General features: G+C 35.2%; 1 protein-coding gene across 2 annotated transcripts in view; it reads right to left on the reverse strand.

The window, feature by feature from the left end:
• Nucleotides 1-18943, reverse strand: part of ATRNL1 (attractin like 1) — a 525452-nt gene that overhangs the window by 427033 nt on the left and 79476 nt on the right. For both annotated transcript variants that reach the window (XM_027812182.2, XM_005443870.3), the window contains exons 8-10: nt 18281-18536; nt 10378-10561; nt 6520-6674 (exon numbers count right to left, since the gene is read on the reverse strand). In XM_027812182.2, the coding sequence (XP_027667983.2) occupies nt 6520-6674; nt 10378-10561; nt 18281-18536 (595 nt within the window). The remainder of the gene's footprint in view (nt 1-6519; nt 6675-10377; nt 10562-18280; nt 18537-18943) is intronic.

Raw genomic sequence — 18943 nt, forward strand, 5'->3', positions numbered from 1 at the left:
GAAAGCGCAGGCACTGCCATAGGCATACAGAAACATATTTACTGACATTATAATTTGGCCAGGAGCTAAAACAAATATCTTTACTCTTAGAAAAAGCACCTTTTTTTTTTTTCTTCTTCTTTATACTAGTCTCAGTAGTTAAAATATCCATTTTAAATTCTGATTCTGTATGAGCAATTAATTTATTTTCATATGCAAATTTTGCATCCAAATACTTGTAAAATATAATCTACATTACTTTCCTAAGCTCTGATTGGAATAGAAACACAAGAATTTTAAGCATGGGGTGTTTTCTGTACCACAGTTTTACAATTAAAAAAAGAAAAAAAGCAGTCTTACTAATCCCAAACTAATACTTCAAAAATCTATCCTAAAGTTTTAGAGTACAGCTTTGAAATTTTTTATCTTCCGTTGGGCTGAAAACAAGTTCTTCAATAGGCACATGCGGATGTTTTTGTATATTTATACACACATATAAATATGTATTTAATACATACATGTATAAAAATACATAATGTGATATTGGGGGTTTGGGTTTGGGTTTGGTTTTTTTTTAAGTAGTAGTTCAACAGGTTCCCTAGGGTGAAAAATGAGCTGTCCTTCAGAAAATTAAAACCCACATGGACACAGTCTTCTAACTACCCACCTATACATTTAGAGAGACAGAAGCTTTCCACCTAAAGTCATAGAAATTATAAATCAGATTTATACAATACATTTATCAGTACTGTAACATTAATTATAGGGCAGCATAAGGAAGAAATACACATGATATTTTTCTTTAAACCTTCATACTGGGTACAAAGATTGAGGAGAAAAGTGAAGAAACCAAGCAGTAATGGTGCATGCACTTGTCTTTTCTTCCCAAGCCTACAGGAGAGAACAGAGCAAGGTAACATCTTTGCTCCAAGTCTGGTTACCAGACATAATGTTGTTCAAAATAGCTCTTTATTGGTACAGCCTAGAAGATTGATTGTGGCTAAATATTCACAGTGTAACTTCCGGTATTTGGGGGAACAATACCGCAGAGCTCTGCTTTCTATGGGAGGGCTTTCCATGATTGCTGAAATACAAGAAGGCAAATAGCAGCAAGAAGAATCCTATAACAGTTTTTAGCTCATATTGATTAAATTAGCTATCAAATAGGCTCCAGTGTAAGTATGTTATTTTTGCTCAAATTCACGTACATGTGCATATAAAACATGTCTGCAAGTTTTCTTAACTTGCACTAAATAATCCTTAGTCATGGCCAAAGAATGAGAGATCTTCATGAAATGGTTTCTTTTTTTTTATGTTTAAAAAATTAAGAAATTCTTTGCATAGGATGTTATTTATTTCACTACTCTTATCCTTTCATAGAATTCAGCCCAGTTTTTGAGACGTGTACCCATCAGACTAACTTCTGCAAAACAACAATACTTTGTTTGGAGCAGGAGTTGGACTAGAACTTTGTATGGTAGACAGATCACCATGGTTTCTCTCTGAATTGTATTCCATTCCTTACACAATGTATATAATTCATTTGGTCAAGTATTCAGAAGAAACACCTCAGCACACTAGCCTGGTTGAAACGCTCTACCACTAAGGAGGCAGAAAACACAGTGGTGAACTTGGGGCCAACAGTAACTGCCTCGTGTGATTTTGCTCCTGAAGAAAAAAAAAGTAGACTGAACCGATGTCAAACTTTGTACCAAGAAGAAAATATAAGCAAAACATCAATACTGACATGTCACATTTCCTCTCTGATTCTATTCCATGTTTATTTAAATGAATCTCTGCAGGACCTAAGCCCTTTGTAGAATTTAAAGTCAGTGGTGATTATCTAATTTCTTTCTGCCATATCTTGGTTTCCCAAAAGTATGCAATTTTTATATATTACAACATAGTGCTAAGGAATTGGGAGAACTCAGGGTAGAGGTCCTAATATATAGTTTCTCAATTACATGGCAAAGACTGAAGAACAAGATAATATCCTTTTTTGAAAGACAAATCACTATTAATTAAATACAAGTATGCAGCCAGATTTTGAGACAGGCACATGCCAGTTTGTATTGACTATTATTATTATGTATGATGACTATACATATGCAAAGGATACTTTGTGTAACTCCCCAGTTTCAAAAGAATTGTCATGAAGCACAGATTTTCACAAGCAGTACATATACAATTTTACTATATACACCTATTCAAATTCCTCGTCTGAATGAGAAAAGCTACAAGTATCTTTCAAAATGTTGTAATGGAAGAATTGAATAAACATCCTAGGTTCAACACTAATATTACACCCATCCTATGCAGAATCTCACCAGCTGAGGCCCTTCGGCTTCTTTGTACATACTGAACAAGTAACTACGGCACTCCAATGAACAGCAGACCAAGAAAACCCATAACTAACATCAGTTAGAAAAACCACAGGTCAACCACAGCATCCAAGACTGAGCCTGATGCCAGCCTTGTCCTCATCGACAAGGTTCCTCCTTCAGTATAACATTAGCAATAACAGCACAGTCAGAAAATACCTCACCTCTACGAGGATCAACATTTGTTGATCTTTAAGGAGCTGCCAGAGCATCTTGGGGGAAAGTTTGGTGGTAAAATATCAGAGGAGGACAAAAACATACCAAAGGCCAGGTTTCTCAAGCTCACTGTATGCAGCAGACTTCTCATCACACAAGTATGTTTACTACTGTGTAAGTAAATATACCAAACAATATTAAAACTATGAAAATTATGCATCATAATAGTTTTTACATCTTCTCCAGTTCTCTTGAATCTTCAGCTTTAAGAAATTATTCAGATGCAGTAAGTATTTAAAATGACTGAATTGAGCTCTTGGCACATGACAGTGACATTTAATTGTCTAAAACTTACGCATGTAGACTAACTTCAGTAGCTGGAGAACAATAACTGATTCCAGAAAAGAAGAAGGGGGGAAAAAAAAAAAAAAAAAAGAGCAACTCTGTCCTAAGCTTGGCTAAATTAATTGCTCTCTGGAGATACTTATCTCCCTCCATTGGCTAGAGGAGCAGTCTGGACTACCAGATTGTATTAGAAACCAACCTTTTACACAGCTAAACTTAACTGAGATGAATGCCCGCAAATAGTTATTTCACATTAATATGAAAAACAGTAAGAATTTTCATGGATAATAAAAAGTTGAAGCAATTTATCCATAAGACTATGTCACATATAATAAGAGATATAATCAAAAGTACTCTGTAGCCCAACTTGAACATAAATAGTATAGGCTCTATCTCCAGGGTCCAGCTGGTTTCCAGACAGCACCCATTTTTTACAAGACAGAACATAACACTCCATCACTTGCAGGGTATCTAGGAAACATGATACTGATAGCATCATATATTTTTGCTTCCAAGCATTGTTCAAAAGCTCATGAAACAAAGTAAAATTCTGAAATATACCCATTCCATAATTATTTAATTCTTAGTAAAATAAGTATTTACTGTTTCCTGGAAAACTGTCTTTATATAATGTGTGCTGTGAGAATGTGTTTTTAATTTGGTGAAATGAATAATACAGAAGATTAAATCTGAATCAAATCAATCTTCATAATTTTTTTTAAGACTAATTACTACATCCGTTTCTTCTGTTCTTCAGCAGTTTCATGATATGAAGAATGTGACTTGTAAGAAAATACAAATGCCACATTAAATATTGTGGAAAGCCAAAATATTTTTCCACTTTAAAAGACAAAAAAAAGAAAAAGTCAACACGTCAGCATACATTTTCATGAAGCTAGATTAAAAAAAAAAAAAAAAACCACCACTCTGGTGTGTGGAAGTCAAAGTTTTATGCAGATCCTTGGACTCATACTATTGATTCTCTTGATTCTCAAGTGCACGTTCTACAAATATTAGGAAGAAAATTAATTAAATTAGGAAAATCTAAAATTAGGAAGAAGCTCTGTTTCATTAAAAATTAAAACCAGATGTGAACTGAAGTGAGAACAAAATCAAAAGTTCACACCATCAGGTGCCTGCCTATAAGAAGCCACAGAATATGTGATACAGGGATACAGTCAAAAACATTCAACTCTTCTGAAAAGGCATTATTTGCACACTGTGTGAACTGGCAGGAAACAACACATATATATGTTCCATGTACTAAATTTACTGATTATTTTTGTATGAAAGCAAGCACGTTGCATTAATGTCTATACAGAAAGCCATAAAGAGCCATCAACTAGTCCTATAAAAAGGATCACATCTCACCCTCTTCTACCACTGTATTTGGCTGATAAACACTTGCCAAAAATAGGTCCAGGCACTATCCACAGGCTATCCTCAACAGGATCATGCAGTCTATTTCCCAGACTACTCTGACATATTTCCCAATTTTTAGCTCCAAGGACAAGAGGTCATGCTTTTTCACCTGAATATGACCTGTGTATTTATACTTGCAGCCTACACTTAAAATACAGGCATGAACATTAGGGAAGGGGAAAAACTGTTTATGGCAAGAACAACAATGGCAATAAACAAGACAGGAAACATATTAGTGACTCATTAAATTCTGTTAGATTTACAACCTCCACAATCCTATAGAGAGGCTTTTCCATAACTGCACAGCTCTAATGGTTGGAAACATTCTACACACTGAAAGCTTACACCCATCTAGTCTTGTCTCAAGAATTTTACCTTAAACAGTTTTCTTCCAAAGTGTATTCTTATCATATATTTATAAAACAATCTTTTCTGCTCTCAGCCACTCTTGCAAAATTAGATATACCACCTCCTTTTGTTATCTCCTAAAGGCTCTTCATGCTCAGTCAGCTTTAACACCGCTTGCCACGTAGAGCCTTGTTTGAGTTTGTCTTTCATATATGTGTTCTGCCAAATTTTTACAAAAATATCCAGGGCCTTGAGAATGGCATCAGTGCTTCTTTCTTCTTTTCATTAGGACTGCACAGGCCACTTCCACAGTCACATGCCACTCCTGACTTGGACACACAAGCCACTTGTCATTTCCTTCAGTTTGTAGGAGAAAATTCCTGTCATCTCCTAAGAGCATGACTTGCACCTTGTTACATTAAATATTATCTCATGTCAACTGTCTTTTCCAGTCATCTCATCCCTCCTGAATGACAGTCCAGCCTCTTCCCAAACAGCTGTCAGCAAAGTTTCACGGGGTTCTTTTGTTACTACTCACTTCTACTTTAGAACTCAGGTAACTGGGAATGGATTCTGTATTTTGACATTTGTGCTGCACACTAGCAAGCTTTGGTGCTTCAAAAGTAAACTTTTTTTTAGCTCCATTCTCCTAAGTCTATCATCTGTCCCATGAAACTAAGCATGAATAGTTTACCCATTTTCATGCGCTGTGGAAACACAGTTTATCCTTAACATAGTGATGCCAATGTATTCCATAGTCTGTTATTGCCCCAATTCATTTAATGTAGTTATCCCATTAACCTATACAAGGGAGTATCCCCCAGAGATTTCCTCCCACTTAGCAAGACTGCTCATGCTAGACCATTGATGGGGTATTGTTCCATGTGAAAACAGACATATACCGAAGCAGTTAAGCTGATCCAGTAATGTATTTCAGTCTCAAAGGCAGGAATATTTTAATTAATACTCCAATCTGAAATGCATAGGAAGAGGTAGGAAGGGGGAGGGCAACTTGTCAGAGGAAGATATCCAGCAAAATCCATGCATCTTAGCTATCAGCCCCAAGCTGTGTCTATTCAGCTACAACCAGCCATCTACCACAAACAGCCTCCCAAAAGGCTGGTTCTCTACACTCTGCTTCTTCTAGTGCAGGCATCCTGGTTCCAAACTGCTCTTCAGCTTGGGGGAGCTCCATCTTCCCCAGTTTCCTGAGCACCACCACCTGACTACCCCTACCTCACCTTTCAGATTGATGCCTACACCTTGGCTTCTCCACTCCCCAGTTTTCAATTCAGGCCCGTTGCAATGATAAGCACTGAGCAATGCATCTTCCAAACTGCCACCAGTTCCACACGTTTTAAGGAATCTCTCAAGCATTACTTGGGAAATGTTCTGGTTTGGGGCAGGGGGGGTTGTGAGGTTTTGTCTGGGTTTTGGTGTTTTGGTTTTTTTGTTTTTTTGTTGGTTTGTTGTGGGGTTTTTTAAGTCCATCAATATATTTTATTAGTACTATGTAGATATTCAGGATGTAAAAAAATAAATCAACACTTGGTGGTAATAACCACTAGGCTCTGTTCAACACACTCCCATAACACCAAAATGCACCAACCCTTGCAATTAATTTAGCAACATATCCACTATTCATACTATAAGACAGTATTAGGCATATTTTTTAAAATTGATCATTCTAGCTACTATGCTTTGTCCCACAAACCAAAAATTGGGGACTATTATGGAACAAGAGTCTGGTTTTAATTTTACAATGTAATTTCTAAATAACTTCAAGATGTTTGGGATCAAGACTTTAAAGAATCACAGCAGCTGGACTTGAGAAAGAAACACTGGGGTATTTCAAACTCAAATGAGAAAAATAGAATGAAATACATACCTATATCATATGCAAGAAAGTCAGCAGAAAAACACTTTGCACCATTACTCAGGGAAGTATCATTATGAGTGTTTCCACCAAAAATGAGCATAGCTCCATTGATTAAGACAGCTGAATGAAGATATCTTGCAAAACCACTCTCTTTCAAAATAGTCCTACGAAATACAAGAACAAATGAATACATACTAACATGTTAAAAACTGTTTACATACATCAAGAAAATGTATAGATGAAAACAATATAAAATACAAGGAAAACAGTAAACTAAAGCTATTACCCAGTAAATATGATTAAATGTGTTTAAATTGTTTTAAGATTATGGATTTTTTCTTGTTACAACAAATATATTTAGCATTCATTTAAAAAGTTGTGGTTTTTAAATTAAAAAACTGTTAAATAATGTATCTGAAATAAATGGTATCATGTTTGCATTCTTCAGAAGTGATTAATATATGATAAATTTTACTCAAAAGTGAATTAAAACCCATTCATATTATTACTTCCTATTCTTATGTATCCATAACCATGCCGGGTTTTTGCTCAAGAAATGCAGTAATGAACTCTTCAGAAAGAAAACCAAATCTTTAGACCATCCTAACTAATTGAAAAGGAGAGGGTTTTCTTTAATTAATCAAACACTCAAACCTGGAAAAGAAATAGTAGAAGTCATTCTCAGTACTGCTTCATAAATATATTCAGGCTGGCAAACAAACATACAGAGTTTCAGTACAAAAAAAAAAAAAAAAAATTAGTCCATGCACTTTGAGTCTTTGACCCCTTTTCGCGTCTGTGCAGTCTGCTTTGTGCCAGAGCAATAATATGGGCCCAACAGTAGCCAAGAGCTATCAATACTATGGGTTTAAAGTAGCAGGTGTGGGGTTAGCAGAAAGAACACCACGCAAACTTGATTCAGTCATACCTTCATTCAGTCTTTCATACCAAGTGAGAAAGTAACAATTTGTGGGGTTTGCCAGCTTGAATTAGTTAAGTAGATGAGCTGTAGACATGTTCCCTTAATAACCTTTTACTTGTCTCAGTAATCTAACATTTCAAGTTTAGATTCCCAGTTTCACTTGTGCTACTGCACACTGCTCACATCTACAATTAAACTGTTTTGTCATTCGTTTCCTTTAACAAACATACTGACTTGACAATCTTTTCTTCTAGTAGAATAATACTGTCTCTTTCTTGAATCTCACTGTTAACATTTGTTCAATATTTTTACACCATCATAGGGTTTCGGGGAGAAGGTTTAAAGTATGTCTCATCACTTTGACATAACGATGTAGATCAATCAATAAACTTGAGATATTTTTGAAGTGGTAAGAGATGGTATGTTTCAACAAGCTGAGAGGAAGGCATTACACATAAGTTCTCATATTGTCATTTAAATAGATTCCCCCCTACACCTAGAAGGTAACATCAAAGGAAATACCAAAGACTAAATGCAAGTGAATGAGGCAAGTTTTTTATTGCTCAAAACTGCGGTAATTCCTTCAAGCCACCAGCATACCCACCAATGTCCTTCTGTTTTCAATCCTTTTTCTTTTGTTGTTACGTGACTTGCATTTTTGTTGTGTATTTCTGGTTAACATACTTTGAAAATAAAGCACTACATGGGTGTGTTTTTCTAACCAGGAATTAGCTTGCTACAGATTACTCATGGTACTTACCAAGAAAAGCATGGTATTTGGTTTCAAACCATTTTCTACACTTCCTACCCCCTAATTTGCGTTAGTTGCTATACGCTAGGCTCTGTCCTGATTATTCTGCCTTCCAACTGTCTACAAATTGTTGTCTTGATCACTAAAGGCCTAAAGAGCCATACACTGTTCCAGGGAAAACTAAGGACTCTCCTCTCCACAGTGGATATAACAGATATCCCAGAAATTTTTCTTTGGGCTGCACTCTTTTCTACTTGTCACCCAACTGCATTGCCTCAGTCCTACATTGCACAGGGTGGGGGCTTTTTTGCCCCCAATTTTGGCATATTCTTTGCTGAGTTTCATCCCTTCTGGTAACAGTTACTTTCCCCCATGATTCAGCAAAAGTGGAAGTGTAACACAGACCAAGTTTGTTAATTTGGCCATGATTTTCACTATTCATTAGCATCACTGATGAGAGCAACCTTCAGAACTCTCCAACACATATCAACCCCATGCAAATTGTGTAAGTCTCAACACACTTAATACCGAATTCATTCTTTATGCACGTATATGTGTATCTGCAAACACAAGTCCATGTTGACTATACCGATGCCAAAGCAGCAGCATGGTTACAGTGGCAATAGAAATACCCAGGAGCCCGCGTGTGCTTCCACTTCTTCAGGCTGTTATCTAAGCCCAGCACCACATTTTCCCCCAGCTGCCAACCACAGCAGTATGCAAGTAACGCAAAGCAATGCAGGTATTACAAACGCTGTACTTCTCCGTCATGTATTAGAAATAATGTTCACACTGGGAATTAAAATATCACCCCCTCATATTCCAAGAAACATAAAGCTTATATGCCTTATTGATATGAAGATATGAAAACCCACACGCCACTGAATAAAACAAGTAATCAGCTTTGTGTACCAAGACTTAGTGAAGTGTATGAACCCCAGCCAGATCAGAGAGCAAGTACCAGAGAAAAACAGAGACAGTGAGGACAAGCAAATGTGAGCGTGCAAAAAAGCCATGTACATGGGCATGAGAAAGCAGTCATGGTTCCACCTCCTCTTCATACCCTACCTAGGCAGTGGCGTACTCAGTTGCCTCAGAGTGCATTGAATATAGTTATAAAATGTCACAAAGATTTTATTACTGTGTGTCAATACCCCATCCTCTCAGCCAGTTTTCAGTCCCATAGTACAATTGACTTCCAGTATAGTACTCATGAAATAAGAGTTAAGTGCTCTACAGGCTGCAGAGAATGCCACATTAGTATACACAGAAGCATTCATTATTAGTTTTTACATGAATACTGAATAAAAATATTCCAATGATTATTATTGTATTGTTGAACAGACCAAAGGATACAGTATCACTAGTTCCAAGAATAGACTATAATAAGAGAGCATTAAAATTCCAGCAATTTAAAATACATTAAAAGGGACAAAAAGGTCTTTTAATAATGTTTCCAAATGCCACAAGTTAGTGGCATTCAAAATCAAGAGCCCCAGCAAAATCAAACCCACGTTTCCAACATCTGAGAGCAAGTCTTGTGTGCTTAAAGTTAAGCCATCAGTGCTCAACACAAATGTTAAATTGCAAGAATAAAATGTTCCGAGAAACAGTTCTTGATCTCAAATCATCTCTAGGGTAAGAAAAAAATATTACTTTCTATACAAGTAGCATTCACAAGTTATAATAAACTTGAAGGACAAGGAACTGACAAAAAAACAGAAACACCAAGAACTTTAATAACTAAGGTTCCCTATACAATACCAGGAATTTTCTCTCTTATTTCTGATAGTTTTGTGAAAAGTAACCTTCCACAGTTTTTAAATGCATCTACTTTTCTATATAACAGGTACTTCAATGTGCATCAGCAGTATATTCACAGCATGTGGAAACAGTACACATGTACTCTTTCAGCATAGTGGTTATGTCCGTACAGGAGAACCTTTTCTGAATTTGTAGAACACGTGCAAAGCTTCCTTCCTGCCATTCCTTTGATGTGTAGCTCCATTAATCCACTGGCTAAAGTCTAATCCCTCACCACAAGTCTTCCATTTTGTTGCAGAGAGTGCACTGTTCTGCAACATGTAAAGGATATGTAGGAGCCTACATGACTTTACTAGAACCTTACTCTATACTTATGTTTTCTTCTTCAGTAACAATTAACTTAATTTCCTACATTATAAATCCCACTTACCATGTCCGAGTATTAACTTCATATCTGTAAAGATCATCTACCAGTCCATATTTATTGCCAGGCAATGCTTTGTAACCACCATGGACATAAACAGATTTTGTCAGTTCATCATAGACACTAGTATGGCCGTATCCACCTTGGACAATTGCTCCTTTTGTTTCTGGTACAAGCCAAGAATTGGACCCTGGAAAAGATGTACAAAAGACATAGTTTTAAGGCTGACTATTGCTAACACACAATATTAGGAGTTTTAAGCAGATTAAATCATTTTTATTATGATTCTACATGCAGCAATAACTGGGGAGTTTTTTAAGAAGTAATTTTATACTAGTGTATCAAAACACCTACAATTGGTTAATGGTTTTAGACTATCAACTGCTAGTCTTGATTAATCACAAACACATCATTGTCACAGGTTCCAGGCAGTATCTCATACTCTTACATACGTGAGATCAGCACATGCTAAAACAATTTTAAAAAAATCCCCAAACCTTTCAGAAAATATGAAAATGAGAGTTACGATTAATTCTCTCTCAGCCTTAACTTTGTCCTGCCAGAGATGGCTGATGAGAATTCAGTGCTCCTGCTACTCCAGCTGCATTAGCACCACCTGTACTCAATCAGAAGGAAACTGTCTGGAGAAGCCTAGCAGAAACTGAAGTGCTGAGATTTTCGAGAAGCATGTAACGTAAGGTAGCTCAAGGTACACAGGGATACAGACAAATGCTTTGCTACTGAACTGTAAAATTATTGAGCTAAAATCAGTTTCCAACTACTGTTTCTTACTTATTTAACTGCAAATATACCTACTCAGTTGCTGAAAACTCACAGAAGGATCATTTGATAGCAGCTCATTAAACTAGCATTTAAATCCACATTTTACATCACATCAATAATTGCAGAGAGACACCAAATAAAACCATTCACAATAGCTGAAGAATAAAACGCAACTGGAAAATACTTTACCATAGCAATAAAAAAAGGCAGAGAGGTTAAAGGACTTCTTGTTCCCTGTGGCCCTGAACATCTATTTTTTTCCCCCCCTCCATCTTCCCAGCTGATGACATAAGTCACAAAAAGAACCATCCAGAGGTATTTCCTGTAGAAACCAGCCTATTCAAAAGAGCCTGGGATGATTAAGCAGCCAGTTCTGCGGGTGTGAAATGGAAGAAATAATTCACTTACAGCCTCTTGAAAATTATGTCAGATGAATAGAAAGGGTGGACATGGACTTCCAAAGTGCAGCAGTCTCCTGATTCTCAACCTAAAGAGGCTGCCATTATTGAGTTACTTATCCAAGGCCAGCACACAACACCATATACCTTGCTTCATCTGAAAGTTAGTTTAAATTCTATTTCAATTTTTAGCTGACATTATGTAGGTAGTTTGAGATTACCTCTTTTTCCTCCAGATTCTTCTGTTCATTGAAGAGACTCTTGACTTTCAGTTATTACTGCTGCTATTCGACTTTCATTAAATGCTTTCCAGGCACTACCTCTATAAGCAACTTACATTTTTTTCAGTAACAAGTGCTTATAGCAAGTTATAAAGTATAGATTAAACTGGAAGACCTGTGCTGATTGTATATGTACAAATGCTGATGTTTGTGTAATACACTATTTATATCTGACACAGTATATTTACGTTATTTATATGAAGTGTAATGTAACTAATATTTTATTCCAATCTCTCTGTTGGATATTATCAAGCTATTAAGAACTACGAATCTGTACATAAAGATCAGATTTCTACCAATAATACTGTATTTTACATACATATTACCTTGCCAACAAATAGATTTACCTGATACAATTTATGTAATAGGGTTGGTGAGGAGTCAACCTGCCGATACACCTTTCTATCATCGACACCATCTTCATTTTTTCATTTAAATATTGATCAGTCCTAAAGACTGGCATATATGCTTTTCAGGGAAAAAATACTATTTCTGCACATAAATTTACACAATGGTGTTGTTCATATGCATAATAAAATGTTTTGCATTTATATCTGGTTTATGCAGCATTTAGAACACTGTCATGGTAAAATGGCATACTGCATAGCTTTACATGACTTGCACAGAACTATGAATAGCTGATCCTTCCTGCATAATAAAAACCATGTGCTATGAATAATGACCTAAATTTGAGCAATGATGTCCAGCAACATCTTTACGAAATAAAAGTCAAAAGCAGTATTACAGTTTCTCTACTTCCCATCCTAAAATTCAGTTGAGCTGCCTGAATTTTGAATACCGAAACGTGTATATGCAGTTTTGATGTTTCACACTTTTTCAGCATCTTGAATATTGCATCAATCACACAAAAATACACTTGTCTGAATTTAAAGACATTACTATGCATATGATTTGCCTTTTTTTTTTTTTTTTAACAACTCACTGATACGGATCTTCATTTATCTTTTTAAACAGAAATCTAATTTTTATTGAAGGCATTTACATAACTCTTCTCATACTCCAAGATCCCACTCTTTCCATCATTAGATCAGATGAAGGACTCGATTGACCAAACCAGTCACGTGAAACTCTGCATCCTGAACAGCTTAAAAAGCCAAATACAGGAAAAGCTCTATGAATAAACAAACAGACATAAGAAAATAGTTGGGTTTTTTTTTTTTTGTTTCCAGATTTCAACTTGAAAGTTTAATAGTGTTAAAAAAAAAAAAAAAAAAAAGCTCAAATGGATTTTGAGAAAAAAAATCACCAAAAAAAAGAAAATCATGCCAGTAATAGGGGCTTCTTTTCATTTGTAGTTTGACATTTTTCATCAATGTCTAGGCAATTTCCCAGAGAATCTACCATGAAGTTTCTCTTGAAATGCTTAGGCAAGTCAGTAAGATAACTTCAGATAATTAAATCTGCCAGCTACTAAACCAATGGACACAGTTACAGGTGACAATATTCTGGTCACTTTGTCAAACAGAATCACCCACTTCATGTCCAGCCTTACCACAACCATTTCCAGGAGACTGATGAAGGAAGAGAGAAAACAAAAAAAAAAAAAAAAAAAACAAAAAAAAAAGGGCATCTACAAAAACATGTAAACAGAAAAAGAAATTACAGCTGAGATAGAAGCTAAAGACATTAATTGAATGTACTGAAGGTGGAAGTATGAATCCATTCCAAAATTCTGACAGACACAGCAAGTGAAACTGCAGGTCCAGCAGCAAGCATTTTAAACAAAGCTGGTTAGATTACCAAGAACAGCAGCCATAACGCTGACATTAAAGACCAGAGGGAGGAGAGACAAGATCCTCAGTAATATGCAAAGGTATAGAACAAAGGGGCTTTTTAAAAAAAAAAAAAAGCACAAATAAAAAATGTTGAAGTAATGGGAAACTGTTTCACTGGGCATTATAAATGTACCAAACCACTTACATCACATTTACCTAAAAAATGGATCAAAATTCAACAAAAACTTAAACAGATTGTGCAATGGGATGAGCAACATGAACTTCTATCAAAATGGAAGCTCATCAGTTCATGATGACTGAGGAGAACGGGTAGGAGCACTGCTTCATCAGAGAAAGTCTGTGAGCTATCAATGACATTCTCATGGATGTAGTACAAGTGTCATTTTACTACATATCAAGTGAGGTATTCCAGATAAAGTAGGATTAAGGTTATTCAGCCAGGCACTGGTGAAATCTCACCTAGAATATGTCAAGGCTTTTGTAATCATCCATGTTCAAGAGATTTGAACTCTGGGTGGAAAAGGTATAGAGATGAACTATTAGAATGAAAGCAGAATAGGTGAGGTTGCCCTAATTAGTCTTGCAAAAGAGAGGATTGGTATCTATGAATATAACTCAAAGAGAATTCCAGGAAAGGAGACAAGCTGCTTTCATTACACAATGTATCACCCAGAAAACAAGCAAACAGAAACAGGTCATTGCTAAAGGTAGGCTACGAATTAGAGGATACCTAGCCACTAAAATTATAACCAATTTTCCAATCCAATGACACTGAAGAAAACTCAAACTGTTTAAGATTAATCCTCATATATTTTTGAAAGGAATTACAAAATATGGTATTTACATTTTAAAAGCACTTAATTTGTCGACCAGGGTGATAAATTCCAGCCTTTTACTCACAGAAGCAAAAGATGTAACCGCATTCCAGTATCAAAGAATGCAAAGCAAATGAAATAAGAAACAAAACCTTTTCTTTTTTTTTTTCCAATTTTTTTCTTTGCAAAAAACTGATTAGGATAGTCAAATCAAGAAAAATTGCAAATTTCAGCAATAATCACTTTATGATTCAAAGTAGAATAATTAAAATAGGATTTTGAGACAAAGTTGTTTCTAAGATGACGTTTAAAAAAAAATATGCAATAATAAAGCCACTAAAAAAAAATCCAAGGAAAGATAGATGCATTGGCCTAATCTACTCTTACCATAACACAACCTTTAAAAGATTAGGCAAAAAGAACAAAATGTCGAAGCAGCACCTCAGTGTGCCACCTTCTTTTCATTGCAGTGACAAACTTGAAAAATTTTTAAGCAACCATGAAGCTTACAGTAATATGGCGGGGGGGGGGGGGGGGGGGGGGGGGGGGGGGGAACACCATGAAATGCATGTTACATCACAGGGCCATTTCTTTTAACACTATTTAAAAAAAAAATTAAATAAATCAAAAGCAACCTATAACCTATTTCTGAAGTCACAAAAAAATCAGTCTAAAAACCAAAGTGATATGATGCTAATCCAAACAAATCTTTATCATCTAAAAAAATAAAATAAAAACACAGAAGACTTATTCAGAAGTTTATAAAAGCTCCTTATATATTAAGAAACTCCAGTTAAACCACCATTATTATATTCACCTTGAGACTCACACTGAGATTCTTAGAAGGTTTATGAGGTATTGCTAACCTAAAGGGATATAAATTTCTCTGGGGAGTAACCCAGAAAACTTTATGGTTCAAGTTAGTAAAATAATTCACATTATTCCCATACCAGAATTTATTGGTTCCTCAAAAGTCGTAAGTCTAGGTATAGCAAGAAAGGACAACAGGAATCTCTTTTGTTCCTGCAACAACCACCATCCTTTTGGACTAGAAATGAGTTCCTATGCTTCTCCATGGCGAAAACCTGTCTGCAAATCATGTCAACTTTTTCCATAATTTATTGGACTTTCATAGAAATTTTTCTTTTCAATAATCAGACAACGTCTTAGAAATTTTCAGACCATGCATACATTTGATTCACATTGTGTTAATAAGAACTACCTATCTATGTGAAAAGCTAGGGGATGCACAAATAATTAAAACTTCTTCAGATGTTTCTTGACCCAGATCCCATGGAAATCAGGGTCAGAGTAACTAAAGAAGGCTTTAGCACCAGAATTGCATGTAACAGGTTCAAAGTTCACTAACAGGACTGAATCACTAGGGGCTTCAGTTCACTTAACCAAAGGGTAAGTTGCCTTTTTCTATGCTTCTTTCTTTCAGTAGGCATCTGGTAAATGCTTGAAAAATAGCCTTCATTAGGACTACAAGCCACGGCCAATAACATTTAGAAATACTAAAGCAGTACAATTTGAAATGTTAAGGTAATGTATATTTTGAAATCAAGCAGAGAGAGAGAGAAAATTGGACACTAATTTTTCTTTCCATAATGTCAGAAGCCCTTTTTTATAACAATTTTTCTTTCTGATTCAAGCAGGTTCACAGCAATACTTCTATCACTTCCTATGTCTTTTAAGTATGGATTCCGAGCTGCTAAAGTTCCCCAAAAACTAGTCATTCTTATTTTAAACCACCACCTGGAATTTTCTGGTTAAAAATGATCCTACAACTGCAAAACTGCAGATAAATGCCACAGCTGAAACAGAATTCAGGAAAATTTGCCACAAAATTCACTTAACTTAGAGGGAAGGGGAAGGAAGGAGATGCAATGAGGTAAAATGAAAGATGAGAATTATCCGTGGTAGAAATGGTTCCGTTACAGCATATAGACCATGCTCTGCAAAGTATTGCATGTGCCAATAATCCTGCATCGCAGCAGCAGACCGACTGAAATCAACGCGTTTCCACAGTAATACCCTATACTGTTCCAAGTTTATGTTTGATGCAAATGAAGGATAATTTCTCTAACAAACTAAATTTCTCATTAGTATGTGATAAAATTCTTGTCTTAGAAAAGACTCAACAATAAAAACTCAACAATAATTCAGACCCATAATAACTGCCAGAGAAATAAGTGCTTTCTCCTACTCAAAGCTTATCACCATGGTATGAAAGGTTTGGGGTTTTCTCTTGGTTTGCTTGTTTTGTATAAGCTTAGTCTGTTTTATTAATCCTCCACAAACCTAGCTTTAAAATTAAAAAAATAAAATAGAAGTTATACATTTCAACCATAAGGCCAGCAATAAAATCTGCCAGACAGATAATTTTACACCACAAAGTGAATCATGTACCCCTCTTCATAATTACACTACCCACAATAACAGGTGAGAATAATATTGGTACTCCAGACTAAGTAAGCAGCCTGAACAGAAGCAAATAATTCAAAGTTCCAACAGACATTACAGTGAACCAGAATGCAGAAAACTAGAACAACACTTTTTCGTCTTCAAGAAAAAAATATTTCTCTGGTAGATTAAAAAAACCCAACTTTTTTTCAAAAAACTGGCCTTTAATTCTCAACAATTTTTAAAATATTATTTAGAAATATCATTCCAAGACCAGAGTTTATAATAGTTTTATGCAGTTCAATCAAATTTTTCAGTGTGGATAATGCACATCATGATGCTACTCTTCCTGTTCCCATTCTCTTTTATCCTTTTTCAACACTGTTATAAAATTTCAACACTACCATCACAGATAATGTCAGGAAGCATAAGAACCCTCTGAGTTTTGAAGGGATTTCCCTAGCCCATAAATCTGCTTAAACAGTGCTTATATACAGACATGCAAAAAAGTTAAATGGAACAATTAAAAAAAAAATGTATTACACCTTAATGTATAAATATTACTTTGAAATTTTGGATTATACACTCTTTGATTGCTTAAATAACTGAGGAACTAAGATCAAAATTATAGAAAACAAGAAATCAGGAAAAGATTATAATTTGAATTAATGGGCATATAAAAATTCCTAAAAATATACTAGAAGGTGTAGATTTTCATGTTTATTCTATTAAAATAATATCTTAGATGTACCATGTATAAGATCAAAAAGTTCCTCTTGGTTTACTTAATTTTAGTTTTTAAATTTAAATTTTAGAAAAAATCTAGCGTTTAAAATCAAATCACCCTTAGGAAAAGCTTGCAGTTCACAAAGGGAATCTCAGGCAGACATGGCAGGTTGTTTACAAAAATTAGCATTCATTTTCTCCTATTTCTTCTAGTAATACATATACATTTTAGAAAGAATCTTACATATAATGATGAACTAAGTTATTACATTTTGAAAATCAGAATGAAAGTATTACAGCAACATTAAAGAGCCTTCAAAATAACTAAATTATTGTAGTAAGCACTGTTCATTGTGTTCTGTTTTGCCCTTTCTATTTTTGCTTTGCTTATTCTTTTTACTTTTGTCTCTTCTGTGATAAAAACAGTAGTCTGTGATAAAAAAGCAAGTTTATTGACAATAACTGCTGCATGGACTTTCTGGTTTCAACTTTCATCCCCCTTAGAGTATCACAGTCATGTACAAAATAGCACATGGCCAAAGCCATTATACTCCAAACGTGTATGAAGTGCTACTGCTTAACAAGAAATCTGATCTATTTGAATAATTTGAAGTAAAAAAAGATGAGGTTTTATTTGTTTTGAAAAATACATCTTTTCTTTCTGAAAACAGGAGTGATTTTCACTTTTTAAAAAAGGAATTTTTTTATCACTACATGATAAAAATTACTTGAAAGCAACTTACTGATGTAGTATTCTTGCACAATGCTCGTGTAACCGTATATGGCAGAATATCCAAAAATTATAATCATAACCACATCTCTGCTGTCCAGCTCTACTATGTGTGCTGAATGACCTTCCACAGCGTACTGCTGGCCATGTACAAGTACTGCTGGAGTTCTGGTGCTCCACGTTTGGCTGTGAATGTTGAAAATCCACAGCTCATCAGTAACATTGCCATTATTGGTTTCAATTTTGCCTCCATACATGTAAATGTCTTCCTGTAAAAATTGGGAGAGAAGAGAAAGCAAATAATGGATTACAGCAGGATAACATCTGAACTGCGTAATTCTATGCTGTGTAATATTTCATAACTGTAAATCTGATTTAAATCTTCACATTTAATCTTACATTACCAGCTCAGTATCAGACACTAATCCCAGACAATGACATTTAAACTAAACCAACAATGATAAGGAGACTGTTTCTCTGAAAAATAAACCCAGCTATGAAAATGACACCCAAATGAATCTCAACCAGATTACTTCAAGCAGAAAAACTTTAATTATATAGCTCTTCTAATTCATATTGCAGCATTCTATTAAAAAAAAAACAACCTACAACCACAAAAAAGCCCTGCACTAAACAGAAAGGATATTATATTGTTTTCTTAAGGAAAAAAATCACA

Source organism: Falco cherrug, chromosome 9 (genome assembly GCF_023634085.1).
Source record: "Falco cherrug isolate bFalChe1 chromosome 9, bFalChe1.pri, whole genome shotgun sequence".
NCBI lineage: Eukaryota > Metazoa > Chordata > Aves > Falconiformes > Falconidae > Falco > Falco cherrug.